The 16416-nt window shown below is 45.5% G+C and overlaps 1 protein-coding gene across 1 annotated transcript; it reads left to right on the top strand.

Moving 5' to 3' along the window:
- The first annotated feature begins 6388 nt into the window (after positions 1 to 6388).
- Positions 6389 to 13414, top strand: ASCL4 (achaete-scute family bHLH transcription factor 4). Its single transcript, XM_084796136.1, has 2 exons — positions 6389 to 8669; positions 12692 to 13414. Exon 1 carries the CDS (start codon positions 7635 to 7637, stop codon positions 8061 to 8063), a length of 429 nt encoding a protein of 142 aa, XP_084652262.1. The 5' UTR covers positions 6389 to 7634; the 3' UTR covers positions 8064 to 8669; positions 12692 to 13414.
- Positions 13415 to 16416: the final 3002 nt, after the last annotated feature.

Below are 16416 nucleotides of genomic sequence, written 5' to 3'. Positions count from 1 at the left end.
TTGTTGTTTTTTTAGAGACAGGGTTTCTTTTGGCTGTCCTGCACTCACTTTGTTAACCAGGCTGGCCTGGAACTCACAGGGGCCTGCCTGCCTGCCTCTGTCTCCCCAAGTGCTGGAGTCACAGGCGTGCGCCACTGCGCCCGGCTTCACATGCATTTTTAAATGAGCTGCATAGGTACAATGTCTTGAACAAGAGTCGAAATAGATATATGTTGTGGCTAATTATAATCTTAAATTTGTATCAAAATATAAAAATTCATACCGATGTAAAATAGTTGATTTGTTAATGCTCTTCAGTTTAAAAGTAGATTCAATAATCTACCCTTTTATGCTATCATTCCTGTGTCTGCCCTTTTTTTTTTCCTTTTGATCCATTCTCTCCCCTTTTCTCTTTAACACTAGATAGGATAGAAAGATGGATAGAGGAAACAAAAAGAGAGAGAGAAAGAGGTCCCTGAATCTAACCTCTTATACTTTGTTTCTGCCCTGACCAATTTTTTTTTTTTTTTGTATCTGTTGAGGCTTGCTTTGTGATCAACTATATGGCAAATTTTGGAGAAGGGTTCGTGAGGTGCTGTGAAGAAGGCATATTTTGTGTTTGGGTGAAATGTTCTGTATATCCATTTAATTCTGTTAGGTCCATTTGATTCATAACATTGGTTAGTTTCATTATTTCTCTGTTTAGTTTCTGTCTTGATGACCTATCTATTGGTGAGAGTGGGGTATTGAATTCTCCTGCTGTTAATGTGTGGGGCTCAGTGTGTGATTTAGGCTTTAGCAATGTTTCTTTTATGAATGTGGGTGCCTTTGCATTTAGGGCATAGGTGTTCAAAATTCAGACATTATCTTGGTGAATTTTTCCTTTGATGAGTATGAAGTGTCCTTTCCCATCCTTTTTTTTATTACTTTTGGTTCAAAGCCTATTTACTAAATGTTTAACTTTTTTCCAGCCCTTTACTCTGAGGTAATGTCTACGTTTGTTGCTGAGGTGTGTTTCTTGTATGCAGCAGTATGATGAATCCTGTTTTCACATCCATTCTGTTTGTCTGTGTCTTTTTTATTGGGGAATTGAGTCCATTGATGTTGATAGATATTAATGAGCAATGATTATTAATTCCTGTTATTTTGGTGGTGGTGGTGGTGGTGGTGGTGGAGAGAAAGAGAGGAGAGAGAGAGAGAGACAGAGAGAGAAGAGAGAGAGAGAGAGAGAGAGAGAGAGAGAGAGAGAGAGAGAGAGAGAGAGAGAGAATTTCCTTCTTTGTGTTTGCTGGTGTGGAATTATTTTCTGTTTTCTTGCGTTTAGTTAACCTCCTTGGGTTGGAGTTTTCCTTCTAGTATCTTTTGTAGGACTGGATCTGGATTCATGGGTAGATATTATTTAAATTTGATTTATTGTGGAATATCTTTTTTTTCCCATCTCGGTGATTAAAAGTTTTTCTGGGTGTAGTAGTCTGGGCTGACATCTGTGGTCTCTTAGAGTCTGCATCCCAGGCTCTTCTGCCTTTTAGAGTCTCTATTGAGAAGTTGGGTATATTTTCTGAGCCTAGGAGCTGGGATTCTTTTCCTTCTTCTATTCCTATTATTCTTTGGTTTGGTCTTTTTATAGTGTCCTAGATTTCTTGGATGTTTTGTGTCAGGAACCTTTTATATTTATCATTTTGACTGATGTATCAATTTTTTCAACCATATTTTTTGCACCTGCTATTCTCTCTTCCATTTTTATTTTTATTTTTTGTATTCTGTTGGCAATTCTTGTGTCTGTAGTTCCTGCTCTCTTCCCTAGGCTTTTTATCTCCAGCATTTCCTCAGTTTGTGTTTTTTTTTTATTGCTTCTATTTCCATTTTCAGGTCTTAACAAATTTTATTCATTTCCCTCACCTGTTTGATTGTATTTTCTTATATTTCTTTAAGGGATTAATTCATTTACTCTTTAAAGGTTTCTATCATCTTTATGAGATTGGGTTTAATGTCATCTTCTTGTGATTCAGCTGTGTTAGGATGGACAGAGCTTGTTGCAGTAGGATAGCTGGGCTCTGTTGGTGACGTATTGCCCTGGCTCATGTTGTGTTCTTACACTGGTCTTTAGCCATTTGTTTGTCCCTCGTGTTGGATGAATGTTTTTGTTACCAGCTGCACTACTTGGGGAGACAGGCAGAGCCTTAGGCCTGACAAAGGAGCTCATGGAACAGCCTGCTGCCCACTTCTGCTGGTTGTGCCCCGGGATGGACCCAGAAGGCAGGGCATTGGCAGGGATATCCTGGATGTTCCTAGGGCTTAGTGGGCCTCCACAGAAAGGCAGGTGACCGAGCTCAGAGAACAGCTCGCTCGATGCTGCTCACCTCTGCTGTTCGTGCTCCAAGAGGACACGTGGGTTCCTGGGGTCCTGCAGGCCTCCTTGGGAAGAAATGCAGATCCCTGGGCCTCACAAAGGATCTCAGAGGATAAAGTGAAGCTCATCTCTGCTGGCTGTGCCCAAGGTGGACCAGGAAGGCAGGGAATTGGCAGGGAGGGGTCTAACCTGGATGTTCCTGGGGGGCTCTGCAGGCCTCCTCGGGAAGGTAGGCGAGGAGCTGCAAGGGAGGCGACCAGCATGCAGCTTACCTCTACTGGCTGTGCTCCAGGTGAACCCAGAAGGCAGGGGTGAGAGTCCTACATCTTGATCCACAGGCAACAGAAGGAGACTGTGTACCACACTGGGCATAACTTGAGCATGAGAGACCTCAATGTCAGCCCTTACAATGACACACTTCCTTCAACAAGGCCCTACCTTCTAATATTGCCACTCCCTATGGGCCAAGCATTCAAATACATGAGTCTATAGGGGCCATGCCTACTCAAACTACTACAGTTGTCCTTTGTAGAGATGCAGCACATAGAGATAGATACTTAACTCTTAAGTTGTCTGGAGAAGGGATAATTGAATACACCCATGTTAGATAATCAATTTTGAAGCTGAGTTAACTCTACTTAGGAGAATTCTAGCATGAGATCATAATATATGCATCCTCGTTACCTCTTGTGATGCATGATGCAAATTCCAGGCCCAGGGCCAGAAGCACATGTATACCTCTATGTCACAGTCCCAGGAAACCAAAATCTGTAATGAGACATGAAATATTTTGCAAGAAAAGCCAACCCAAATCCTCTTCCCTTCTCTTGTTTCAAGCAGGTAGGAGAGAGAGCTGTTGGGGGTATAAATTTTCGTCTTCTCCAGGAATACCTTGAGTCTAATGGGTTTGACCTTGAGTGAATTCCCTTCCCCCTTTGATAAACAGATCCAGTTGGGATGACACAACTCCAGTTCCAAGTGTTCTTGGTGCTGTAGCAAATGTGACTTTCCAATTAGTTGGCCTTGTGTGAGACTTCTTATGTTGGAGAGAAACTTTAGGTCAAATAGATGGTAATATTAACATCTGGCTGTTTTTGCTCCAGTTTTATATACCGTGTATGCATTTGCCCCTGCTTTGTGACTTTCCTGACAAGACCTATGAGAAACATCTACTCACCTCAAATAGGGAAGGAGCAAACAGACAACAGAATAACTCCATGAAACCCAAATTAGAAGAGTTTATTGGTGTTATTTACAGAAGCATGGGCAGCTTGAGTGTCTGTACAACAGAAACATCTTACCACCATCCTTAGACATTTTTAAAGCCTCGTTTCTTTGATAGAGGATCCTATGTAGTCCAGGCTAGCCTTAAAGTTGCTATAGAGCCAAGGTTGGCTTTGAACTCCTGATCCTCCTCTCTCTCCCAAGTGCTGTGCTAACACGTATGTGCTATCATGCCTACCTACCTTTTCACAGCAGCAATGGAATCTAAACAGAGAGTTTTGTGACTCTCCCTCTCCCAGAAGGGAATTTCTTTTGCTCCATTACCATGGGCCTTGCTAGGTGATGTATACTCTTCCCATGACCAAGGCTTCCTGTGGTCACTTCAACCTCCTTGCTTCTTGATGGTGCTGCTCATGTCAAGAGTGCAGGAAACAATCATACCACAGTCCTTAGAAAAAGAATTTATAAGGAAACTCGGTCCAATAACCTTTAATGCTAAAAAAACAAACCTATAGGTCTGGCTCCAGTCAGTATATCGTTTAAGTGTTGTGTTCATTTCCTCTTATTGTTTTAAAACTCCTTAGATTGAAAACACAAAGCATGTGCTGTTTGTAACAAGTGAACAGGGGAACGAAGGACAATGCCCACTCTTCCATATACATTGGCATACTTTCTGGGCAACCGATGACATAAAGTTTGTGACGCATCTTCCCACTTCATTCGCCTTCTCTACACAAACACATAAAGATATGCATGTCACCTGTCATGGTGGCGCACCCCGGTTATCCCAGCACTCAAGAAGCTGACGTAGGAGGAGCTTGAATTTGAGGCCAGCCCAGCAAACAAAACAAAACAAAATGTGTAAATCATGTAAAATTGCTTTATGTTCCTATTGCAAACTTTAGTCTGAAATTTTCTTCCTTTTTTTTTCTCCTTAAATTTTCTTCCTTTTTTTTTTCTCCTTAACACTTTTTTTTTCCATTTCTGTAAGTACTTACATATATCTTGTTCCTGGTTTTTAATAATAACATTAAAGTCTGTAAGCCTTAGTCTTTTCCTTATGGAGAAGTATCCAGACTGTCCTGTTTCATCCTCGCCCCCAACTCCCTTGGGATAGAACCTAAGGACGCATAACCCTAGACTCCTTTTTATTTTTTCTTTTGAGACACAGTCGCACAAGATTCCCTGTTTGACTTTGGATTCACTCTGCAGCCCAGGAAGTCCATGACCTTTCTTTTCTTTTTAAGATTTATTTTTTAGATTGTAACTATTTCTTTAGTTTTTAACATTATAATCACACCATTTTCCCCTCCCCTTCCCTCCTCGCCAAGCCCTCTCATATACCCCTCCTAGCTCTCTATCAAATTCATGGCTTCTTTTTTTTTCATTGATTGTTGTTACATACATATATGTATATTATAAACATATATTCCAAAATACATAAATAGGTGTCACTAACAAAACTGTCTAAATGTGAGCTGAACAAGGACAAATGGCAACAGACATGGTCATGTGGACTGGGGAAAGCCCAAGAAGCCTCAGCCATGTGCTGACAACTAAGGATGCTGATAGCGGGAGAAGTAATTGTCCCCAGGGAAAAGTGTATCAATTGGCTATCCAATATCACACGGTATCCCTGAAAACATGCCTTCAAGTAGCATCATCCGGCCAAGCCTCCCAAAGGAGCTGGGATTACAGATATGCAGCCCCAGGCACAGTCCTGTTCTCTCTTTTAATTCATCACAAATGCTGTGATCCGTATTGATCTGTGGTTACATATAAACCTGTAGCGATGCATTTATTTCTGTGGGACAAAACTGTCAACATTTCTGGATCAAAGGCAGTGGGATAATAAATACTGTTGATTATACCAACACTTCAGCTTCCATCCCTCTCCCAAGTCCAGCACATCGCCAGTCGTTAGTCGACCTTTAAATGTTTTTATTTTATCTTATTTTTTTAAAGACAAAGTCTCACCGCACAGCCTTGGCTGGCTTGGAACTTGTTATGGAAAGCGGCCTCACCTGGAAATCAGACAGGCCTGCCTGCCTCTGTCTCCCCAGTGCTGGGATAAAAGGTGTGCACCACCACACCTTGATTGCAGTCTTTTTATTTGTTGTCAGTCTGAGAAATAAAAACAGACCTGTGTCACGTTCCTGCGTTCGGTGATCTCATTTTCTCTGGTCACTCTTAGCAAGAAGGTCAAAATCTTTGCCCTGGCCCAAAGCAGCTCTTGGTCTCTGAGCTTGCATGCCCTGCAGGAGGCTTATCTGCTAATAGGTATAGGCTCTCTCAATTCATGAAAAAGTGATGACATGAGAATTCACGACGCCATATTAAGTTGTTTGTCAGTATAAGTCTATAGGGAACTACGCCTTTTAAAATGTGACTAATGTATGCCTAAAAGGACTAATCGTTTCTATTTTATTTGCCTTGATGCAAATGTTTTTCCAGTTGCTTCAGGCTGATCAGGTAGACCCTAAATGTTAGTAAATATGGAAGCAGAGGGCTCCTTAAAAAAAAAAAACGAAAAAAAAAAAACATGTTAGGGCAACACCCCAGCTCCTCAAAAAGAAAAAAAAGGCGGGCCTGGTTGTAAATTTAGGGGGTTTTGCTTCTCTTGTTTTTAAGTTGGACTTTTCAAGTAGAAGATGCCTTTAATGTGTTGGTTAGCAGAACAGGAAGTCTGATTTTTCCATGTGATAACAGTCTTTGACATTAACCAGTACAGTTGGATTTTTAATGACACTTTCATCTTCAAAGCCCTTTACCAGCACAGATGGATTAATTATTCATTTGTGTGTGTGTGTGTGTGTGTGTGTGTGTGTGTGTGTGTGTGTGTGTGCGCGCGCGCGCGCGCGCGCGCGTGCACGTGTGTGTGTTGAGTGTTGGGGGGAGTTAGTGTTAAAAAAGACAAGTCTTCAAAGACATATTCTTTTTCCTTGGAATTGGGGATTTCTGCTTTTCAAATATTGTTTTCCAGTCCTCAAGGGAGGAAATAAAATTAAAGATGAATACAATGGGAAAATACTTTGTGATGCGGGAAGGTATCTGTATATCCTGAGTGGGATTAGAAGAGGTTAGGAGACAGGACTAAAGCTGTGTTTACAGTAAGCACCTGAGACATAACTGGCTAAAAGTGTTTGTTACTGTTCAGGCTTTTGATGTGTGTGTGTGTGTGTGTGTGTGTGTGTGTGTGTGTTTTACAGAGCAGCAGAAACATAAACCGCCCCGCTTTACACAATATACGGATCCTTATATTTGATGCTAAAGTACTTATGTTTTGTTCTTGTTACCTTCAAAAAAGTGTCTAATTTGGTTTTAAAAAGACTTGACTTCGCAGGAAAAAAACCGCGGGCTTCCCCGGAGGTCCAAGGAGGACTTGACACATCTTCTAACCACAAGAGAGCAGTCTTCCCTTTGATGAGCGCTTCTTCTTCTCCACCTCCCCAGAAATGAAAGAGCAGGGGTATGTTTGCAAACACCCCGAAAGCTCGTTCCATCAGACCTGTACGCCGGAAACCACAACGGGCAGTCAAGTTTGGATTTTCAAGGAGAAAGCCCGAGGAAACTTTCGCTCCGCCGGTCAGCCCATCTGCACGTGCCCAGGAGGGGTTCTGCTCAATTTCTGAACAGGACCGGGCTCCCCCAGATCCACACTTGCTGACCGAGGAGTGAATTACAGCAATTGGGCGGCTTTGAAAGATTAAATTGTTTAGGGTGCGATACTCTATTCAGGCTGGGGACCCTTTGTTTAACTCTTGGACTAAGATCGGAGGGGACACACAGGTACAAGCGTGGATGAGGCACGTCCTCCGTCTTTGCCTCTTCTGCTCTGAAGTTTTATAAAGACCGGAGGTGGCGGGGGCGCGGGGCGGGGGCGGCAGTGCAACGAACTTCGGAAATCATGCAAAGTTCCCTCCAAGTGTGTTCAGGTACCTAGCTTCTGGACCTATAAACTTCTCCAAAGGCAGACCGGGAAGTCTGGATGGACCAGCATCTCCGGCCACGAAAGCTTCGAGTCTCGTCTTCCTGCTGAGAGAATCATCTCTGGGGTGGTCTGAGCGCTTTTCAGCGGAGGATGGAAAAACGCAAAGCCGCGGGCGTGCTGGCCCTACGTCCCGCGCCGCCGCAGCTAGATGCGCTGCCCGGGAGGGAGCCCTGCAGGGTCTCCGCGCTTCAGGACGCCCCGGACTGCGCACGGAGTCGGCCGTGCCCATCCCTGCCGCTGGGGGGCGTCGGCGAGCCCGCCTTTCTGCGCCAACGCAACGAGCGCGAGCGGCAGCGCGTGCGCTGCGTGAACGAGGGCTACGCGCGCCTCCGCCAGCACCTGCCTCGCGAGCTGGCCGGCCAGCGCCTCAGCAAAGTGGAGACCCTACGAGCCGCCATCAGGTACATCAAGCACCTGCAGGAGCTGCTGGAGCGCCACAGGCCGGACTGCAACAGCGATGGCGAGTCCAAAGCATCCTCCGGGGCCTCGCCCTGCAGCGAGCCTGAGGAGCGTGGCTAGCAGCGCCCTTGCCCTCCAGGCTTTCTTGGTAACTTTGTTGTTGTTTGTTTGTTTGTTTTAACTCTGGGTTCAAAAAAAGAATTTAAGTGCTTCTGGATGGGGGAAAGAAAGGTGTTGTAAAGTTTGGAGGTTTAGGGGTTTTGGTATTCCCCCCTCCCTCCACCTTCACTGGTTCTGACCTTGCAACATACAAATGCTTAAAGGAACTCGTTTCTTGTGCTTCTGAAGCACACAAGGACCGTCCTAAATCTATGCGGTGCAGTGATTTTAAAAACACAAAGGACTGTGAACAAACCTTAGCCAAAGAAGAAAGCCACACTCACGGCCACACACACACACACACACACACACACACACACACACACACACACACACCACAGTCCTTCAAGCGAGAGGGACATTTTCACTCATTCCTTCCCTTTTGGGAAATGGACTGGAAATCTCATCAACACCGCGCTGTGAGTGGAGGTGGCCGAGCAGACACTCTATTTACACATCTGTGGAGCATCTGCTGGACCCGAACACAAGCCTGAATCGCCATGCTAAAAGGACAATGTTGGACGCATACTGCTTTGTCGGCAAGAGGTCTCTTGGAAACCTTAGCAGGTAATAAATAATTGGTCTTTAGCGATGTCAGTGATCTTTTTGTAAGAGAGCTGAACGTCTACTGTCCCTCCCAGTTTCTGCCTGCTGTTTCGAGGGTCCTTTTCTTTATATGTTCCCGTGTACATTTCTCACCCCGTCTAACTTTTGGTTGGTAAAAAAAAAAAGAAGAAGAAGGAAGCAAATATACTTGGTACCTTGTGGTGGTCGACACTGACTTGAAAAATAAAAAGCAAATATGCGCAGTGCCTTTTGGTGTTTGAGAACAACAGGGAGGGACGTGGACGATGGGGCTGAACTGAACTTGTCACGTGTCCGTGTCCAAACCTGTTTGTCCTTGAAGGCTTGCCAGCGGGCTGAATGTTTACCCCTGGCCATTCCCTTTGCCTCACCAAACGGTTATGAATGATAGAAAATCGAGACGTTTGTTGACATCCGAGGGTAAACTACTATTCCCAAGCCCCTGGCTCTGCTCGGCCATGCCTTCTGTGGTGCCGGGAATTGAACCTACGGCTTCGTGCTTGCTAGACAAGCGCTTTCCCGCTGGTCTACACCCATCCTTGCGCTCCTTCTCATATCGTGAGATACCCTTCCTTTAGAAGCAGCTTGGGCAGGGGATGGTGGAGCTGAGGAGAAAAACTATCCGTGGTGAGCTCTGCCCAGGCACCATGTCATTATGCGAGCCCTTCCTGCTTTCCCCGTTAGCCAGTGGCTAACCTTTCCTTGCTAGAACCTTGGCAGCTGATTTTTTTTTCAGTTCTGTCTTATTTAATTTTCAGATATTTGTGGCATGGGTGTTACGAATATATGGTGCTTTAAAAAAAAAAAAAAGGTCCCCGTGTGACCTTGCTATTGATCCCCAGGGCACAATGGTACACACCTTTAATCCCAGCACTTGGGAGGTAGAGGCAGGAGGATCTGTCTTAAATTCAAAGCCAGACAGGTCTATATAACCAGCTCCACACCAGCCACATTATGTGATGAAACTCTGTCTAAATAAAAACCTAATTTTAAGAAGTGGCAGCGGTTGGGGGGGGGGGGGCAGGGAGGGTGAGCTTGGCAGTTAAGAGGTCCTGCTGCTCTGGAAAAGGACCTGCGTTTGGTTCCCAGCACCCCCGTGGTAGCTCACAGCCACCAATAGCTAACTCTGGTCCCAGAAGATTAGCTGTTCCCTTACGGACTCCCCGGACACTGCGCACACACGATGCCCTTCTGTAGTACCAGCAAGGCGCTTACGTAAAATAAAAATAGATCTAAAATAAAAATAATGACGTGAAGGAGATTCTATGCCTTGAGCTGGTCAGGGTTGCCAGGACTGCCTGAGCTGCATCCTTCGTCTCCTGGCTCCCAGGCCCAGGGCAGCTTTCTCCAGTCTTCTGCTCCCTTGCTCTCCTGTTCGCTAGCCAAGTGCCCCAACAATGCAGGTTATCTTCTCTCTTAGTATTTCACGGGAGGTGTGGAGGTGTAGGGCTTAGTGGTCTGTGAGGGTCAAACACTAAGTCAGTGGTGTGGTCTGTGAGGGTCAAACATTAAGTCAGTGGTGGTTTTTGGAGAAAGTCTTGTACTGTTTCTTTTTCTTTCTTTCTTTTTATTTATTATATTATTATTATTATTATTATTATTATTATTATTATTATTATTATTATTATTATTAGTTTTTCAAGACAGGGTTTCTCTGTGTAGCCTTGGCTGTCTTGGACTCTTTGTAGATCAGTCTGGCCTCGAACTCACAGCGATCCGCCTGCCTCTGCCTCCCGAGTGCTGGGATTAAAGGCGTGCGCCACCACACCCAGCTCTTGTACTATTTTTTGAATGGTGTGTAAAGCCAGAGGTTCCCCCCTGCGTGGAGGTGATACAGCAGCTTGAGTGTGTCTTAAGGGTAGAGTGATCATCTTATTTTAGGATTCAACCTTCTAGTCTAGAGGACAGGACTTGATCCCTAGTGTGTTGGATCAGTCTTTGTTGTTGTTTGTTTTTGTTTTTGTTTGTAGCCTTGGCTGTCCTGGACTCACTTTGTAGACCAGGCTGGCCTCGGGCTCACAGAGAGAGATACACCAGCCTCTGCCTCCTGAGTGCTGGGATTAAGGGGTGCACCACCATGCCTGGTTGGTTGGATCCATCTTAAGACCTGTAACTGCTAATATTTATAATAATTTATAACCTGGTGCTCCTGTTTCAGGCTGGGTAGAAACACATAGTGGGATGAGTCACAACCCAACTATTCCTTTTTCTTAAGAGCTGGGGTGGTGGTGGATGCTTATGATTCCCTATATCAGGAAGATTGTGTGTCTGATTGAGAACAATTTGGGCTACATAGTAGGACCCTGTCCCAAACAAACAAAAATGAAACATTCCTGGGGCCTTTGGGGTTGATTTAGCTTTTTTTTTTTGTTTGTTTGTTTTGTTTTGTTTTTGTTTTTTCTGAGACAGGGTTTCTCTGTGTAGCCTTGGCTGTCCTAGACTCCCTTTGTAGACCAGGCTGGCCTCGAACTCACAGTGATCCGCCTGCCTCTGCCTCCCAAGTGCTGGGATTAAAGGCGTGTGCCACGACGCCCGGCCTCTATTTTACAGGGTCATGATGACCAAAACGGTTTCCAGCCCTTTGATTCTCATCATTGAGTTGCGTATGTGTTTTCCTTGTGGGCTCTCTGGGCGGCGAGGCTGGCGTTTAATCTCCCAGATATTTGGCTGTGTCCTTTGCTTGAAGACTTGTCAGCCATCCTTTCATGTTGCCTTACTCACTGTCATTAACTGCAGCCAGAAGGAAACCACAGGTGCGGCAGAAAGGTGTCCGTCCAGACAGCAGAACTCTCCAAACTGGTTTTTGCTTCCAGAGCAGGCCTAGAGGGGGCCACTCCTGGAGGTGGTTTTCCTTTCCCTGACTCTGGAAACTACTCAAAGAAGTCTTTTATGTCAGCTATAGGCAGGGGCTTTGGAGATGTTCTGATCCAGTTCCAAGAGGTTCTCTCTCTCTCTCTCTCTCTCTCTCTCTCTCTCTCTCTCGCTCTCTCTCTCTCTCTCTCTCTCTCTCTCTCTCTCTCTCTCTCTCTCTCTCTCTGTTTCTGTCTCTCTGTGTCTGTCTGTCTGTCTATCTCTCTCTCTCTCTCTCTCTCTCTCTCTCTCTCTCTCTTTCTCTTTGTAAAACACCATTGAAGGCAGATCATTCCATTTGCTAGCAGTACATGAGGTTTTACAATACAGCGGCCTAGCCCTTCTATGTACTGTTCTCGGCTGATTTTCACAATGGTGTAAAAGAATGCCTGTATCACGCCCATTCTAAAGACGGGGAACCTGAGGCTTAGGGGGACCGACTGGCCTAGTCACTTTGCTCTCTGTTTCAAGAAAACGCCCAAGAGAGAAAGCTTAAGGAAGACAGGGTTCATTGGAGCTCATGGTTGGAGACGGTGGTCCATGGGGAAGGCGCAGGAGCCCGTGCCTCCAACGTGATGGGAGTTTGGCTTCACCCTGCTCGCTCACATTTCTGTGAATCATAAAGCAGAGAACAAGACAGGAAGTGATGGCAGGCTATAAATCGTAAGGCTTGACCCTGACCCCTGGAGATCTGCTTCCTCCATTGATTCTCCCACTTCACAAAAGTTGCACAGCCTCTCAAAGTAGCATCAACTAATGCTTAGCAGTCAAACACATGCCCTTTAGGGGACGTTGTACATCCAAGCTATGGCATCTGTTTAGGCTCATGGCTGTCTTCTTATGGAAAATATACTAAATTCAGTTTCAGAAGTCTCCATAGTCCAACACTTTCATCGCTGTTAAAAAGCCATGTGTCTTCCGTGTCTCAAGGCTCTCTCTTAACTAGGAGCCCTTATAAAATAAGGTTTTCTTGATTAGTTGGTTTTGACTTTTCAAGGCAGGGTTTCTTTACATGGCCCTGGCTATCCTGGAACTTAAACTCACAGTGATCTGCCTGCCTCTGTCTCCCGAGTGTTGAGATTAAAGGTATGTGCCACTACCACCCAGCTAAAATAAGATATTTTTTAAAGCTATATATTTCTAACATATAATAGGGACAAACCAGACCAAAGCAAGACTGAAACCCAGCAGAGCAAATACCAAACTCTTCAACCCCTTGGGTAGCATCTGGGCGGCATCATGACATTATCTGAGCTTCAACAAGTTTGGTAGTGCTGCCTTCCAGCTCTGCTGCCCGCAAAACATTTGGGCTTTCTTGGACCAGCTCCACTCGGAGCCTGCAGCTTTTACTGCGGAATGTTTCCCATTTTCTGGCATCTCCAGGATCTTGGAGTTTCCACTGCAACCAAGGCTCCACCTCCACAGCTTCAAGCATATCCCCCTTGGAAAATCCACGTAGGTCATGTGACTAATACTGCGCTGCATGGCTTCAGTGGGTTTCTGGAACCTTTTGTAAGCTACTGTGATGCCATAAGTCTTCCTCTTGTTGATGTTGTTTTGGTTTGTAGAGACAAGATTTCTTGGCTGTGTAGCCTTGGCTGTTCTGGGCCTGCTTTGTAGACCAGGCCTGGAACAGGGTTTCTCTTGAGTCTTGACTGTCCTGGACTCACTTTGTAGACCAGGCTGCCCTCAAACTCAAGGCAATCCTTCCGTGTGCTGGGACTAAAGGCATGCGCCACCACACCCAGCTAAAACAAGCATCTTTAAAGTGCCTGGTTTCAACCAATTATGAATGCCTATCCTGGAAGCCCCCAACGCACTCCCCAGGGGGTATGTAGCCTTTGTTCTCCCTGATTAAAGTTGAACTATCTCCTGAAGTGGTTTCTGGAGTGTTCCATCTCCATTGTGTTTACGGCCTTCCAGGCCCTGCTCCCTTGCCTCGGCGGGCTGGTGGCCAGCAGCCCCCAGGGAAGAGGAGAACCAAGGCTTCAGTTAAGTCAGGCCTGTCTAGGACCTACCTGCTTAGCCTCTACCTCCTTGAATTAGACTAAAGCAGCACATAACGTATATCCATATATATAACCCCAGCGTCCAGAATAAATGGAAAGGATGCTCTTTATAACAATCTCCTCTTACTTACTTAACTGTAAATTAGGTGGAGTAAGGAGCAGGGATTTTCCATATGTTCTATAAATGAATCGGAGGCACAGAGAATTAAATAAAACAGTGTACTAACATGGTGGCTGTTATAATCCAATTAGAAGCACCACAGTGTACCTGTGTGGGGATTCAGTAGCCTGAGTTTTTAGTCCTGTAACACAACACTTGTGATACTCAAGAAACCATTTTTTGTTTTTGTTTTGTTTTGTTTTTTGAGAGAGAGAGGGTCTCTTGTAGCCAAGGCTGACCTCAAACTTGCAATGCAGTCAAGGATGGCCTTGAACTCCTGACCCTCCTGCCTCCACTTTTCAATTACTGGGATTACAGATAATGCATTATTAGTCCTGTTTTAGAGGAAAAGGTAAACTTGGCCGTTAAGCCCCCTGCTTTTGGGATTGTGGGAAGCAGTACATCATGGTGGAAACATGAGAGAGGAAGCTGCTCACTTCATAGAAGCCAGGGAGCACAAAGCATGAGAAAGGTGCTGGGCTGCCGTTTTCCCCATGGAAGGCACACTTTTGAGGGTGAAAGATATCCCACTAGCTACGGCCCCTTGTTTGTGTATGTCTATGACTGCTCGCATAAATGTGTGGCACCACATGTGTACAGTAGCCATGGAGGTCTGGTGTCAGACCCTTGGGACTGGAGTTGTAATTGTAGCCGTGTGGGTGGGTCCTCTGGAAGAGCAAGTGATCCTATCTGTACCACCTCTTAAGTTTCGGGTTCCCAATAGCAGCACACTGAGGACTAAGCCCCTTTTTGAGGCACTTCAGCAGCAAACCATAGAAACACTTTTAAACTCAACTTCTACCCTTCTCCCATGACTTTGAGCATGACTTGGCATTACTGAGCCAGCTCACTCATCTGTGGCCCAAGAACACTGGTTCATAAAGGCCTCCTACTTAGTGCTGAGAATGTTAGGTGCTGATCTTACTGGTAGTTAGAGAAAAATAATGAAAATGTCAGGTTCAGGGATGATAGATAGGAATGGGTGTCCTTAATCTAGAGGCTTCTCTGACTGACATTTTGCCTGTTGCTGCATCTGTAAAGTAGAGCCATCAGATGAGTCACCTGGTCATCGCCTAAAACCTTTGTAACCCAGAGAGCTGGATTTGGTCCACCGGGAAAGTTCTGAGATCCGGTTATGATGTGCCTAATAAAGAAGGGTTCAGTGATCCGTCTATACTTCAGATGGGCTGGCACACACTGGAAGTCCCGGCCTTTCCCGATTCCTGGCACAGGTGATGACGCCAAGGGGTCACATATCACGCACCCGGATCCTCTTCCCTTCAGCTCCACTCCCCTGGATGTGGGCTCAGGTTGTGTCTCTTAACAGGTATGAACCCTTCTACTATCCTAGCAACCCTGCGGGGAGACAGCACCCCTCTCTTGATCCAGAGAACTTCCAGGATCTTTTCTTTAATTATCCCGTGTCACTTCCTCAGTCGGGAACTGGAAGTGGTGATCTGGGTGTTCTGGTCTGAGCCTGCATGTGGTTAGCTCACCCACACAAGCTGAGAGTGGGCACAGGGGTGTGGGTTCTGAGAAGCAGGAGTTCAGTTATCAGAGGAAAAAAGATGCAGGCGGCTGCATATTTTGAGAGCTGGTAAGTATCTGAACGGGATAGGGATTGCAGTGAAGAGGGGGAGGACTAGCGATGCTCAGGAATAGGATTGGCAAGACTTGGGTGAAGGTGAGAGAGGCAGCAATCAATGACTCTAGGGCTTACTACATGGCTTAGTGGGTAGAGGCACTTGCTGCCAAGCCTGAAAACCTGAGTTTGATCCCCAGAACCCATACAGGAAGATGGACTTCTGCAAGTTGACCTTTGACCTCCCAACTACGTATATCCACCAAAGTGCCTGGTTGAAAATGCACAGCCTTCACATCTGTGACCATTAGCATAGCCATCTTGATAGATTCTAGAACTATCTAGGAGACACCTCTTGCGTATATCCATGAGGGAGTTTCTAGATTGGGGTGAGATGGGAAGACCCAATGTAGATGGCCCCATTCCAGGTTCTGGGGGCTGAATACAAAGGAGAACACGAGCTGGGTACCAGAATTCAACTCTGCTTTGTAAATGAAGTGCAACGTGACCAGCTGCCTCCAGCTGCCTTCCTTGCCATAGTGGAATGCTTCTTTAAGATGTCTCCAAGACAAAGCAACTGTCAATATCACCAGCTGTGATCATGTAATGTCTTAGTAACAGTTAAATATGTGGCTGGGCATGGTGGTACACACTTTTAATCCCTGCATTTGGGAGGTAGAGGCAGGTGGATCTCTGTGAGTTCAAGGCCAGCCTGGTCTATAAAGGGAGTCTAGGACAGCCAAGGCTACACAGAGAAACACTGTCTCGAAAAACAAAACAAAACAAACTATAAGTGTGGTATCCCATGGGTGCTCTTTGCCATCCCTGTGCAAGCATTACTAGGTCAGCCTCATTAGTGAGTCACCAACCGACGCCACACTACCTGTACTCTGCCCTGTATTTAGGGTAAGACAGACAGGCTACGGAATGTTATTTTCTCTTTGGCCCCTATTCTTTGCACACCATATGTCCTCCTCAACATACCCGACTATGCCTTTTGATTAACATGTACTAGTATTTTGATGAAAACACCTCAGGTACTTGGTGGTCTCCATGAGAGAAGTGAATCTGAGAGCTTGCTTTGTGTAGAGGTCCACAGGTGAGTGGGCAAAACTGACATAGTAAGAA

This window comes from Acomys minous, assembly GCF_964271855.1.
Source record: "Acomys minous genome assembly, chromosome: 9".
Classification (NCBI taxonomy): Eukaryota; Metazoa; Chordata; class Mammalia; order Rodentia; family Muridae; genus Acomys; species Acomys minous.
Note: the sequence above shows the minus strand (reverse complement) of the source record. Positions and strands in the feature narration are given on the sequence as shown.